The sequence below is a fragment of the Dryobates pubescens genome, chromosome 4 (assembly GCF_014839835.1).
Source record: "Dryobates pubescens isolate bDryPub1 chromosome 4, bDryPub1.pri, whole genome shotgun sequence".
Classification (NCBI taxonomy): Eukaryota; Metazoa; Chordata; class Aves; order Piciformes; family Picidae; genus Dryobates; species Dryobates pubescens.
The window spans coordinates 33,676,286-33,690,788 of NC_071615.1; the positions used below are offsets into that span (position 1 = coordinate 33,676,286).

At 42.4% G+C, this 14,503-nt stretch overlaps 1 protein-coding gene across 2 annotated transcripts in view; it reads left to right on the forward strand.

Moving 5' to 3' along the window:
• Window positions 1-14,503, forward strand: part of VPS50 (VPS50 subunit of EARP/GARPII complex) — a 49,524-nt gene that overhangs the window by 10,321 nt on the left and 24,700 nt on the right. For both annotated transcript variants that reach the window (XM_054161080.1, XM_009907435.2), the window contains exons 9-19: window positions 834-916; window positions 1,447-1,489; window positions 1,956-2,054; window positions 4,540-4,680; window positions 6,202-6,337; window positions 8,126-8,223; window positions 9,209-9,303; window positions 9,998-10,096; window positions 11,763-11,853; window positions 12,886-13,062; window positions 14,338-14,456. In XM_054161080.1, the coding sequence (XP_054017055.1) occupies window positions 834-916; window positions 1,447-1,489; window positions 1,956-2,054; window positions 4,540-4,680; window positions 6,202-6,337; window positions 8,126-8,223; window positions 9,209-9,303; window positions 9,998-10,096; window positions 11,763-11,853; window positions 12,886-13,062; window positions 14,338-14,456 (1,181 nt within the window). The remainder of the gene's footprint in view (window positions 1-833; window positions 917-1,446; window positions 1,490-1,955; window positions 2,055-4,539; window positions 4,681-6,201; window positions 6,338-8,125; window positions 8,224-9,208; window positions 9,304-9,997; window positions 10,097-11,762; window positions 11,854-12,885; window positions 13,063-14,337; window positions 14,457-14,503) is intronic.

Sequence of the window (14,503 nt, forward strand, 5' to 3'; positions counted from 1 at the left end):
GGTTTTCCTTCCTCCAAGAGCCTTTCTGACCTCACTACTAATAGGATGCAAAAGGAGTAATTATACCAAAGGCACTGCCCATCTTCTGTTGGCAAGGTCCTGAGGTTTTACATTTTTGTATGTATGCTTTGTTTTGATTTTGTCCTGACATTCTCATGTACTTCTGTCACCTTATTTCCATAGCAGAGGTGCTCCAGCCCTCTGATCATCTTTGTGGCCTCCTCTGAACCCTCTCCATCAGGTCCATGCCCTTCTTGTGTTGGGGGCACCAGAGCTGGATGCAGTAATCCAGGAGGTGTGTCACCAGAGCAGTGTGGAGGGGCAGAGTCACCTCCCTTGCCCTGCTGGCCATGCTGCTTTGGATACAGCCCAGGATTTGGTTGGCTTTATGGGCTCCAAGTACACGTTGCCAACTCATGAGTACATCATGTTGTACTGAGCTGAAAAATCAAATCATTGACCAGAATTAGATCTGTTCTAACTCAGACCAGGGCATTTATTAACTAAGATTTGAAAGCTGATTGAGAACTTGTAAATTTTGTAGTAATAGCTTTCTGGTATGTTTCGTATGAGTGCATAAGAATGCAAACCAGCAAGTCCTTTGTGTAAGTGAATGTAACAATGTTGTTTTCAGATGTTGCTAATGTGTCTCTTATTAATTCTAAACTATTTACATTAAATTCTGCAGCAGACCCTCACTGATTTCCTTTAACTTTATATCTGTAAGAGGCAAAATGATTTGATTCTTAAGGTACAAATATGCAAGCAGAAATTGGTGTTGCAGTGTTTGCTTTAAAAAGCTGAACTAGCTTTCCTTTCTATTTTATTCTAAGGAAGAGGACTATCCAGGAGCTATTCAGCTGTGCTTGGAATGTCAGAAAGCTGCCAGCACTTTCAAACACTACAGCTGTATAAGGTAAGGTGACACTGTGGAGACTTCAGCTTCCCTACATGATAGTAGAACAGTGAGCTTTAATTCTCATTCTGTAAAGTAGCTTCAACTAGAACATTAATTATGTTCTAATTAATTAATTATAATTATTAATCTAATTAATTAATTATAATTATTAGAAAAGTAAAATTGAGGAATTTGTAAAAGCAGAATTCTCTCTCTCCATCTCTGGCTACTCTGCTTTTGATGCAGCCCAGGCTGCCATTGGCCTTCTGGGCTGCAAGAGCCCATTGCTGGCTCATGTCCAGCTTTTTGTCCACTAGAATTCCCAAGTCCTTTTCTGCAGGTCTGCTTTCTATCACCTTCATCCCCCAGGCTGTATTGATAATGAGAAATATTCCAACCCAGGTGCAGGACCCTGCCCTTGGTGTTGTTGAAGCTCATGAGGTTCACCTGGGCCCACCTCTCCTGTATTGTGGTTTTTTGCAAAGAACTTTGGTGTGAGATGTTAATATGATCAATAGTTTTAATCTTTTCCTTTCTTTCATTAATAGTGAATTGAATTCAAAACTGCAAGACACCTTGGAACAAATAGAGGTAAAAATGAATGTGTTGATGTTTAGTAGATGTTGGTATTTAACCTTTAGATGCAGGAGCTTTCTCAAACAGTGTTATTAGCAATCACAGAACCTGCACAGAACCCCGAGATCTGTGTGTCTCTTTGGGATGGGAACAGACCAAGTTAGAAATCCCTGCTTTCTCATATTGTGCTGCTTCTCAAAGTAAACATTGCTTTGGACTCGACCTCAGTGAAGTACTGGGCTTGTCCTTGGAAATGATGGCACTCTTTGGCTGACAAAAATTTCAGGCTCAAGTACTATAGGCAGCAACAAGTAATCTTTGAGCACCTCAGAGTAGCTGGGAAATTTCCACTCTTGGCTATTTTACAAGCATAGTTATCAGATTGTTTAAATAAATGTCATCTCCTCACTTGCTGTTGTTAAATGTGTTCCTTAGGCTGTTTTTATTTAGTGTTGAAGATGGTTTTTCTTCATTTATTTAGGAGCAGTTGGACGTGGCACTCTCCAAAATATGCAAGAACTTTGATATCAGCCATTACACAAAGGTTCAGCAGGCTTACAGGCTGCTTGGGAAAACACAGGTTGGTGCTCATCTTCTGAGGAAGTCCCAGCAAACAGTGGGGTAAAGGATTTAAAGCTTTGAGTACTCTGAAGAAAATTTCTTTTCCTTATTGTCATGGTTTAACCCCAGGTGTCCCTGTCCATGGCAGGAATTCGGAACCAGATGATCTTTAATGTCCCTTCCAACCCAAACCATCCTGTGATTCTGTATGATTATTGAAATGTCTTACATTTTCATCACAGAATCATAGCTTGGCTCAGGTTGGAAGGAACCTCAGAGGTTTTCAACTTCCCTGCCTTGGGCAGGAAAGCCTCTCAACTAGACTTGGTTGCCCAAAGCCTCATCCACCCTGGCCTTGAACACCCCCAGGGAGGAGGCATCCACAGCCTCCCTGGGCAGCCTGCTCCAGAGTCTCTCCACCTTTGTACTGAAGAACTTCTTCCTAAGATCCAGTCTAACCCTACTCTCCCTTAGCTTTTAACCATTCCCCCTTGTCTTATTGCAAGGCACCCTTATGAAAAGTCTCTCTGCAGCCTTCCTTCAGGTTCCCTTTGGGTACTGAAGTCTAAGATCCCCCCAGAGTCTTCTCTTTTCCAGGCGGAACCACCCCAGCGCCCTCAGCCTGTCTTCACAGCAGAGGTGCTCCAGCCCTTGGATCATGTTTGTGGCCTCCTCTGGACTCACTGCAACAGCTCTGTGTCCTTCTTATGTTGGGGACACCAGAATCGGAGGCAGTATTGGAGGTGGGGTCTCAGCAGAGCAGAGTCAAGGGACAAAATCCCCCTCTTGCCCTGCTGACCATACTCCTCTGAATGCAGCCTAGGATATGATTTGCTTCTGGGCTGCATTAAAGAAAATAAGAAGATAATTCAGTATCTTTAGTACTTTTCACGTTTCCATCTGTCATTCTCTTTTCTTTGACTAATCCAAGTTAGGGTTAGCTGCTGAAGATGGCTTCTTGGTGACAAGATTCAAGCAGGATTGCTTGTTCATTTCTTATGGGGTTGATAAGAGTCCTCAGCATTCTCAGGCTTTAAGCATGGCAAAGAGCAAGCAGTGAAACTGAACATTATCACACTTCAGGATCTGATGACTTCATTGTGGCATAACAAATAATTTTTTATCAGCTCTCGTGTACCACATAATCCAATTATCAGCATATCTTGAAACAGTGAGAAAATCCAATTTCTGAAATGAACTGAACTTATCTACACTTTAATGACAAAGGATCAATAAGATAATCAGTCTGGCCTGAAACTCAGGCATGGTTCTGGCAAAATTTCCATAGTCAGTAGCATTTAGTACCCCTGCTGATTCTTGTTTTTCTGGAAAAAGGGAGGTTAGTTAAAGAAATCTCTCTATTTATTTATTGTTATTGCACAGAGGAGTTTTGTAAGAGATTTATTGATGTGATGTGCATGCCTTCCTATGACACTGAATCCTACTTTATGTTCTCCAAGGAAGAAGCCAGAGTGGCAAAGTGGATGAAGGCTTTAGAATTTTGGATTTAGTTCTATTAATTAAATTGTATTCATGAAATTGCCTTAAATGGCATTAATTAAATGCTATTAAATTCTATTAATTCATTGCATCCAGTTCTGGAGGCCTCAATACAGGAAGGACATGGACTTGATGGATCAGGTCCAGAGGAGGGCTATGGAGATGATCTGGGGGCTGGGGCAGCTCTGCTATGAGGACAGGCTGAGGGAGCTGGTATTGTTCAGCCTGCAGAAGAGAAGGCTTCAGGGAGACCTAATAGCAGCCTGCCAGTACTTGAAGTGGGCTACAAGAAGGCTGCAGAGGGACTGTTTGCAAAGGCTGCAGGGACAGGAAGAGGAGCAGTGGTTTGAAATGAGAGCAGAGCAGATTTAGATTGGATGTGAGAAGTTTTTTACCACGAGGGTTCTGGAACACTGCTACAGTTTGCCCAGGGAGGGAGTTGAGGCTCCATGGCTGGAGCTATTCGAGGTGAGACTGGACAAGGCTCTGAGCAAGCTGCTCTAGTGGAGGATGTCCCTGCTGACTGCAGAGGGGTTGAACTGGATGAGCTTTGGAGGTCCCTTCCAACCCAAACCATTCTATGATTCTATGAATTGCAGAAGATCTGTTTTTAAATTAGATGAAATGGTTTCCCTTGAGAGCAGCGCTGGCCTCAACTAATTTCTTTTTGACACTTTAATCAATGTTTGGGAAGGTGAACGAATGTAAATCCTGTAATTCTGTGATAACACATGAAATGAATATTTGTTTTTAGTAAGGTAAAAAAAACACCTGCTGAGTTATAGATGGAAGATGATAGATAAGCTCATTTTACTGGTAATACCTGAACCCTTTAACATTACCATATTGTAATACTGCCAGCACCTTTGCTAGAGATTCTTGAGTCGAAGATTGGAGGCCTTGCTCACAGTCTCCTGTGCCCAGTACTGAATAAAACTAAGATTAAAAGGTGACATAGGACAGATTTGAATTACTGTTTGATTTTGTTACTCTCTTTTTTTCAGACAGCAATGGACCAGTTACACATGCACTTCACTCAAGCCATCCACAACACTGTGTTTCAAGTCGTGCTGGGATACGTAGAGCTGTGTGCAGGGAACACAGACACCAAGTTTCAGAAGTTACAGTACAAAGACCTCTGCACAGTATGGAATTCTTACTTATATCTGTATATTTGAAACTGAATTTTCCTACCCTTTTAAGTGTACCTTATCTAAGTAAGGTTATCAAAGTAACTCTGCTGCTACTATGGTTTCTTAATTTATAGGCTGATGGAGAGATTGGTTAGCTACAACTTGATGCTGGCTTTTTATTCACAACTTAATTCTGGTTTTTATTCACAACTTAATGCTGTTTTTTATTCATAACTTAATGCTGTTTTTTTATTCACAACTTAATGTGGGTTCTGACTGCACCAAACTTTAGCCCTTTGGGGTTAGCGTACACACCATCTAAATAAACATAAAGAAGGAATTTGTGGGATATAAACAGGAGACCAACATTTCATAGAGTCTGAATGGTTTGGGTTGGAAAAAACCTTTAAAATCATCGAGCTCAACCATTCTCTAAATCTGCCTAGGCTGGGGCTAAACAATATCCCTCAGCACCACATCTCTGCCTCTTTGAAATGGCTCCAGGGATGGGGATTCAGCCCCCCCTGGGCAGCCTGCGCCAGACTTTGAGAACCCTCTCAGTCAAGAATTTTCTTCTAATGTCCAAACTAAGCCTCCCCTGGTGCAGCTTGAGGCCATTTCCTCTCATCCTATCACTTGTTACTAGGGAGAAGAGATCAACCCTTACCTGGATCCAACCTCTTTTCAGGGACTTGTAGAGAGACAGAAGGTCTCCCCTCTGTCTCCTTTTCTTCAGACTAAACAACTCTAGGTCCCTCAGCTGCTCCTCACCAGCCCTGTTCTCCAGACCCTTCAGGAGTTTCATTGCCATCAGTTTGACTCAATGATCTCAAAGGTCTCTTCCACCCTCAACAATTTTGTGATTATAGTTGTGTTCTGACCCATTTCTGCTCTTCCACTTCTCCAATCTCCTGGGTTCATGTAGCATCAACTAGGAAACAGCATCTGCATGGAAAACAGCTTTATTTTAAAGAGGGGACCCTTTGATTTAAAGGGCTGACATAACCCAACAGCCTTTATATGAGCAAAAGTGGAGTGTGAGAAACTAATTTAATTGGAGTAATTGACATAAGGATTAATGAAGAGAATGAAATACCACCTATTTGCACTGCAGTGAGCAAATTTGAGTTGAAGAAAGCCAGCGAAGCCTGATCTCTGCTCTCTAGACTGTAGCCCTTGTCATCTTTCTGCTTTAAGTCTTCAGGGAGTGGTTTTCTTTTAATTTCTTAGTTCCTAATTCACTTTACTTCTGAGGTTGGTGTTGGGCTTTTTTTTTCCTTTCTACTCCTGCACATCTCTCAGTTTATTTCTCACTAAGAAATGCTCTTTGCACTTCAAGACAGCAGTTGCTTAGGTGACTAAAATCAGGCATTTGTCACCTCTGGGATATTTCAGAAAAGGAAATGGATAAATGTGAAGTCCTTGAGCTGCATGAATATGGAGGGGTTTGGATGGTTTGTTTTGCCTTTGCCAAAAATGAACACAACTGTTGAGTCTCACAGGGTTGGGTTTTTGTTTTGCTTTTTTCTGCAGCATATTACATCCGACAGCTATATTCCATGCCTTGCTGATCTCTGCAAAGCCCTCTGGGAAGTCATGCTCAGTTACTACAGAACCATGCAGTGGCATGAGAATCATGAGCAAGATGAGGAGGCAGCTGTTTCTTCTGGTAAGAAACCATTCTGGGAACAAAGCTCTCGATATTTGGAAATATCTTTTCTTTGATTCAGGTTGTTAATTTGTGTCTTGGAACCTCTGTGCTCTTGGCTCAGTGCCTTCACCAATTTGATGCTAGTGTGCAGTAAGGACTTAAGTACTCACTGGATTTTTGGAGTCTTCAGAATAAAGTTCACTTTGTAATGAATATCTGAATGTGCTGTTAGTGCAGACAGAAGCAGTGTGATTTTAAATAGACCTTATTGCTGAGTTGGAAGTTGGATGGGGTAGGTTGTAGACAGGGAGTTGCAGAGAGCCAGGTCTCCCCTCTGCCTCCTTTTCTCCAGACTGAAGAACCCCAGGTCCCTCAGCTGCTCTTCACCAGACCTATTCTCCAGACCCTTCAGCAGCTTCATTGCCCTTCTCTGGACCTGCTCCAGCACCTTAATGTCTTTCTTGGAGTGAAGGGCCCAAACCTAAATTCAGGACTCAAGGTGTGGCCTCACCAGTGCTGAGTCCAGAGAGACAATCACTTCCCTGCTTGTGCTGGTCACACCATTGCTGATCTCACAGAGTGATTGCCCATTGGAATGGGCTGCCTGGGGAGGTGGTGGAGTCACCATCATTGGAGGTGTTTAGGAGGAGACTTGATAGGGTGCTTGGTTGCATGGTTTAGTTGATTAGGGGGTGTTGGATGATAGGTTGGATGCGATGATTTTGAAGGTCTCTTCCAACCTGGTCCTATGCTATTCTATGCTATTCTATGCTATTCTATCCATGCCAGGATGCTAGTGGCCTTCTTGGCCACCTGGGCACACACTGGCTCATCATCAGCTGGCCATCGACCAACTTCCTCAGGTCTTTCTCTGCTGAGCACCTTCCAGCCACTCTGCCCCAAGCCTGCAGTGTTCATGGGGTTGTTGTGACCCAGGTGCAGGACCCACATTTGGCCTTGTTGAACCTTCTACAATTAGCCTCAGCCCATCAGTCCAGTCTGTCCAAATCCCTCCTTAGAGCCTTCCAGCAGATCAACACTGCCTGCCAGCTTAGTGTCATCTGCAAACTTACTGAGGTTGCATTCAATCCCCTCATCCAGATCATTGATAAAGATGTCAGAGAGAACTGTTGGACAGCCAGAATAAAATGTTCATATGGAGGAAGGTGATTGTCCCCCTCTACTCTGCTCTGCTGAGACTCCACCTGGAGTCCTATGTCCTTCTTGTGCTGGGGGCTCCAGAGCTGGACATAGAATTGTTAGCGCAGGGCTCTCATCAGTTGTTTCAAAGGAGAAGAGACCAACCCTCACCTGCCTCCAACCTCCTTTCAGGGAGTTGAAGAGAGCCAGAAGGTCTCCCCCTAGCCTGCTTTTCTCCAGGATAAACACTCCCAGTTCCCTCAGCTGCTCCTCACCAGCCCTGTTCTCCAGACCCTTCACCAGCTTCATTGCCCTTCTCTGGACCTGCTCCAGCCCCTTACTGTCCTTGGAGTGAGGGGCAAGAGCAGACCACACAGAGGAGCAGTTTGCTGTGCATTGCAGTGCTCTTTATTTCTTTTCTATTTGAAATACCTGCCTCTGTTCCTTTATCTTTCAGTTTTTATTGAATGTGGTACCTTGCCTATGTTGTGGCAGCCTTCCTGGTTGGCGTTAGCATCTAGTATTTATGTGTGTTTTATTTATCTCCTTTCAAAAGTTAGGAGCTATTGAGCTCTCCTGGAGTTTGCAGAATGGATAATGTGAGATTATTATGGGTAGAAAACTTGGATACATTTGGAGATAATCTGTGGTACCTTTCACTTTCAGCTTCAGATGGCAGCAATGTGATTGGAACTGAAGAGGACAGCTTTGACCGCAGCTACGTAAAAAAGAAACTGGAGCATGGGCTTTCAAGGATATGGCAGGTAGGGTTTGTTAATGGTTTTGCCAGATATTTCTCTCCCTTTGCCCAGTTTTAATTACAGTTTCACTGGTAGTTATTTCATCTTGGTTGGAAAAGAGCTTGAAAATCCTCGAGTCAAACCATTACATTGATCTTCTTTCTGGAGACTTTTTTTTATTGAAGTGATTTGTTTGAAGCTAAATATATCAAAACCTCAGCTGCTACTCACTTCCTCAGTTCCTCCTTGGTCACTGTGCTTACTACAGAATCACAGAATGGTAGGGGTTGGAAGGGACGTCTGGAGATTACTGAGTTCAAGCCCCCTGCCAAGGCAGGGTCAACTAGAGGAGTTCACACAGGAATGGGTTTTGAATATTTCCAGAGACGGAGACTCCACCACCTCTCTGGGCAGCCTGTTCCAGTGCTCCAGCACCCTTAAATTAAAAAAGTTCCTCCTCATCTTTAGATGGAACTTCTTATGTTCAAGTTTGTGCCCATTACCCCTTGTCCTGTCACTGAGCACCACTGAAAAGAGCCTGGTCCCATCCTCCTGGCACCCACCCTTTAAGTACTAATGAGCATTGATGAGGTTCCCCCTCAGTCTGCTCTTTTCCAGGCTAAAACCCCCAAATTGTCTATCCTCCTAAGAGAGATGTTCCACTTCCCTCAGCATCTTTGTACCCTTTGCTGTACCCACTCCAGCAGTTCCCTGCCCTTCTTGAACTGGCCAGTCCAAAACTGGACACAATACTCCAGATGTGGCCTCACCAGGGCACAATAGAGGGGGCGGAAAACCATCCTCAACCACACTCTTCTTGGTGCACTCCAGGATGCCATTGGCCTTCTTGGCCATGAGGGCATATTGCTGGCTTGTGGTAATCCTGTTGTCCACCAGGACTCCCAATCAGTCCATGATTCTATGAAGTTAGAGGCACAAACCTGAAGTACAAATGAAGCTTTTTGTCATTGGTGTGTTAAGGATACAAAAACTTCTTTGTGTTTTGTAGGATGTTCAACTGAAAGTGAAAACCTATCTTCTGGGAACAGATCTGTCTAGCTTCAAATATGATGACTTCATATTTGTACTTGATGTTACCAGCAGGTATGCTGATGTGGTCATAAGACCACTTGATATATGTGCACAAACCTGGATTCAGAAAAGACAGCAGAGTTAATTAAGGCTGATATTTACATTCTGATGCCAACTTTGTTCCTATCTACTCATACTTTGAAGAGTACTTCTTTATGTGGGAGTCTGAGTGAATGCCAACCTCTCTTTCTTGTTACCTTCTCCAAGGGAAAGAGGTGGAATAAGATGCTTTGCTGTTTAAGTAGTACTTAAGTGTAATATTATTTCAGTGTTGGCTACCTTTAAGATTTGAAATCTGCAGATTTCACAATTTTGATGTTTCTAAAAGTTTTTAAGGGGACTCTCAGTCCAGAGCAGTAAAACCTTGCAGTGCTGCTAACCTGTTCAATATGATGTCCTTCTGTCTGGGGAATAAAATGTCAGATTCAGGCTGTGATACAGTTTGCCTAGGGGGCAAGGGGATCTCAAAAAGACATTTATTTTGCTTAGACTTGTTATCTCTATGTGTATAAACATTGTGGTAGGATTTGGTGGGAAATGAGACAGGGAAATTATGGAGCGAGTGAAGTCTTTTCACCTTAACTTTGGTGCTCTGCTTTTATGGAGATAAATGGACACTCATGGTAATGATAAAGGATTTGTCATTCAGATTGGAACAGCAGTGTTAATAAAGCAAGAAATATTTAAACATGTTTCATTCTTACAGGCTAATGCAGGTTGGAGAGGAATTTTGTGGCAGTAAGTCTGAAGTTTTGCAAGAATCCATCAGAAAACAAAGTGTTAACTATTTCAAAACATACCACAGGTAAGATTGCTTTGGGTGCAGGGGGTGACTGCTCTGTGTGCAGGGAGTGACTCTAATGGCATTTAACTTCTGATGCTTTCCAAAGGAATTCCACTGCAGGCTGGTCCTGCATTCAGGTTAACAGGGGGTGGAAGGGGAGTGAAGCTTTTCCATCTGTTGCAGTTGTGGAAGACTAGTTCACAGAATGGCTGAAGTCAGAAGGGACCTCAGAGATCATCTACTCCAACCTCTTTGCCGTGGGCAGGGACACCTCTCAGCTAGACTTGGATGCTCAAGGCCTAATCCAGCCTGGCCCTGAACACCTCCAGGGAGGAGGCAGCCACAACCACTCTGGGCAACCCATTCCAGAGTCTCACCACCCTCATACTGAAGAACTTCTTAAGATCCAGTCTAAACTTACTCTCCCTCAGCTTCAAACCATTCCCCCTTGTCCTGTTGCTAGACACCCTTATGAAAAGTCCCTCTGCAGCCTTCCTCTAGGATCACTTCAGGTATTGGAAGGCAGTTCTAAGGTGCCCTCAGCTCCTTCAGCCTATCCTCATAGCAGAGTTGCAGAGTTCTGCAGCAGACAAGCTGTAGAACTTGACTGAGTTTTCAGGCTCCCTCTTAAGCTGTCTTATGGGATCCTGAGAGCAAATGCCTCTGCAGTCTGTACTTGTAGCAAAATTGTTTCTGCTTTTTCTATACCATTATATAAAAAAGCTGATTATCTGTGGCTGTGAAAAAGCTTTCTTAATATGCAGTTTTGTCTCACACCAAATGAGATGTTTAGAACTGAACTCATCCTTCTGAGTCATGTTCTCATAGGTTTTTCATTGGCAATTCATTAATTACATTTCAGTCTGCTGTCATATCTGAGGCCAGTCATATGTCCTGTCATGTGCAGGCTCAGATGTGATGCATGCTTATGACAGCTTCAAGACTTATCTGTCTGTATTAGTTGTCTTGATTTCCCAACTGTTTATGTTGGGGTGATTGACAACTCTTTCATTGCAGTTATCTTTCTGAGTGTAAACAGCTAGAAAGATAGGAGAAGAAATACAACATTCCTTGCTCTGAGAAGCTCTTATTTTGCCAGTCTTGATCTGTTGTACTTTGTTGTGTGTTGTCCAAGAAGGACCAGACAGAACACTGCATGGATTTTTATTGAACATTAGCAGCAATATGACTGGAACTAGATGATCTTTAAGATCCCTTCCAACCCAAACCATTCTCTGATTGTCTGATTAAGAAGGAAAGACACAACAATCCTGGTGAGGAATAAATGTTCACTGATGTTCTTTCCAATGAGGTCCTCCTAATGTGGCCACAGATTTTCTCTGAGGTATTTTTGCTTATGGCTGAATGGAAGCTTTTCTATAGATTCTAGAGGAAAGAACACCCAGGATTACTGCAGAATCATCCTCTGTGTTTTCTAATGATTTTGTCAAAACCCCTTGTTTCTTAAGTTTGGAGACTGACATTCTCTGAAAATTAATCTAGAGGTGAACATCCTCTTAGTAACTTCTAAGTGGTCTGTCAGTTGATACTATGAGTTAAAGATCTGCTTTCAAGCCTGACTTTTGATCCAGTTGTTCAAGCTGTTTTTCACTGTGTAAGTTAAATAATTGCCTGTGTTTGCTTTACTCTTGCTGATGCTTAAGAGGATCTGTTGCTTGTATTTCAGAACCCGCCTTGAAGAATTAAGAATGTTTCTGGAGAATGAGACCTGGGAGCTTTGTCCTGTTAAATCAAGCTTTAGCATTCTGCAGCTTCATGTAAGTTGTATGAATAACACACACAGATATATTCATGTTTTAGGAGCCCAGGTCTTTGGAGAAGTAGTAAGATCCATAAATTGCTCTTCTGCTATAACAACCTTACTGATTCTATGATTCTGTGATTCTAAGAGGCTACTGGGGTACTAATAGAAGAGAGGGAAAAGGAAGGAGATCCCTCAGTAGCATTTGGTAGCTAAAGAACTAGTATTTTTGGTAGAGAAATGGGATTATAAATCCACAGATACTGCACAAGGGGACTGGAGCAGCAGAAAATGGCAGAAAGTATCCAATTCATTTAAACAAGCAGAAGTCTAACACTGTTTAAACAAACAAGTCTAACAAGCTGCATACACTTTGATCTTTAAACCTTTAGATGAATAATAACAGACATTTAGCTACTTATGAAGAGCAATTGCAAGAGTTAAATAGATAAAAATGAGATATGTCAATGTTTTTAGGTAAAAGTGTCTGAAATCATACCCTTATGTGCCCTACTTAGACCATATATTTGCAAAAAAAAATCTGTGCTATTGCCCAGTTACAAGAAACTTCCTGTGCAAAGGATTTGGAAAGTAATAAATTTTGAGAAGAACTTTTAAAAAATAAAATGAAGACAAAATATTGAGCTTGATAAATTACTTCACACAAGTTTGTGTGGAAAAAAAACCCAAACAACAGGTTTTGGTAGAATCTAGCTCATTTTGTCTCCTAATTTCTATGAAATAAAAAAACCCACTTGGTTTTCACCTGGTTTTAGACAGTGAACACTTAGAAAGCAGGAGAAACCCTGTGCTAATGCTGGCAAGATAAGCACTGTGAGATTGCCAGTTTCAAGAGTAACTTGAGCCAGCACAAAAAGCACCTTTAAATAAGTATGAAAATATGCAGCAAGTTTTGGCTAAAAGTTTTCCTGTTAAGTTAGTTGTCTACAAGTTTGTGGTTGTGTTCTGTTATTTATGTAGCCAGAGTCATGATAACACTGAAGCTGCCTTGTTGGTAATTAAAATTGTCCTTTCTTCCTATTAATAGGAGTTTAAATTCATGGAGCAGTCACGTTCCCCTTCTGTGTCACCTAGTAAGCAGCCTGCTTCAGCAGCTTCAACTGCACTAACATTGTTTGAGCAGTACTGTAATGGAGGAAACCCCTTTGAAATTCAGGCTGAGAGCAAAGATGATGAGACAGAAGACGTCTTGGCTTCCAATGGGGTATGGAGTGCTTCAGGAAAACTTACTCTCAGTAAATAGAATCACTGAATGATGAAATTGTTTTCTTAGGAGAAGACCTCTAAGATCATTGACTGCATTGTCAAGATGTTTCTTTCAGCCTTCACTGGTTTCATAATCATTGTATAGCACAGCCTTCAAGACTAGATTACCTTTGGAGTTCCCTTCCAACCCAGACTGTTCTATGATTCTATGACACACAGATCTGCAAACACAACCCAAATCTCCCTTGCAACTTTCATTCTGAGGAGGTCCTCAGCTCCAGTAGCATGAGCCCTTAGATTTCTCATTTTGTTAATCAAATGGCTTTAGGTCTGAGCCAAAGTAATTGTATGTCCACAGATAATGGCCCCACTGTGACTGCAGAAGTGTTTGGAGCAGCAGAACAGAGCAGACAAAACCTATGGATCCATAGCTGGGGATGTCCCTGCTTATGCAGGGAGGTTGGACTAGATGATCTTTAGAGGTGCCTTCCAACCCAGTACTTTCTTTGATTCTTTGATCATGAAAATGACTGGGGGGCTGGAGCAGCTCTGCTATGAGGACAGGCTGAGGGAACTGGGGTGGTTCCGCCTGGAGAAGAGAAGGCTCCAGGGAGACCTAACAGCAGCCTGCCAGTACCTGAAGGGGGCTACAAGAAGGCTGCGGAAGGACTGTTTGCAAAGGCCTGCAGTGACAGGAAGAGGAGCAGTAGTTTGAAATGAGAGCAGAGCAGATTTAGATTGGATGTGAGGAACAAGTTCTGCACCATGAAGGTGCTGGAACACTGCTACAGTTTGTCCAGGGAGGTGGTTGAGGCCCCATGGCTGGATATATTCAAGGTGAGGCTGGCCAAGGCTCTGAGCAAGCTGCTCTAGTGGAGGATGTCCCTGCTGACTGCAGGGGGGTTGGATTAGATGACTTTTGGTGATCATTTCCATCCCAAACAATTCTATGATTCTGTTATATTTGTTCACACCTGGATTGTCTAATGGTAGGCAGCTTTTAATTGTATTTTAAATGCTGAGGACTCTGTTGTGAGATCTTCAATAAAACTGAACAAGAACTTTATCTATTTTTGTATTCAGAATTCTGTCAAACTCTAGTACTGGTCATTTATGTTTTAATGTATACTTTGTACCATTCTCTTAAAAGTTGTATTAGAATATTTTTGGTTTATCCCTTTGATGTATAATTCTTTCTTCAGGTTTTTTTCTCACTGTAAGGATTGGTTTAAATTTCTTTTTGCTGAATTTCTGGGTTTTTGTTTTTTAACAGTATGAATCAGATGAACAAGAAAAAAGTGCTTATCAAGAATATGACAGTGACAGTGATGTTCCTGAAGAGCTGAAAAGAGATTATGTGGATGAGCAGACAGGAGATGCCCCTGTGAAAAGGTACCCAGACTCTGTGAGCCCTTGGACTCATTGACATGCTTTTCATC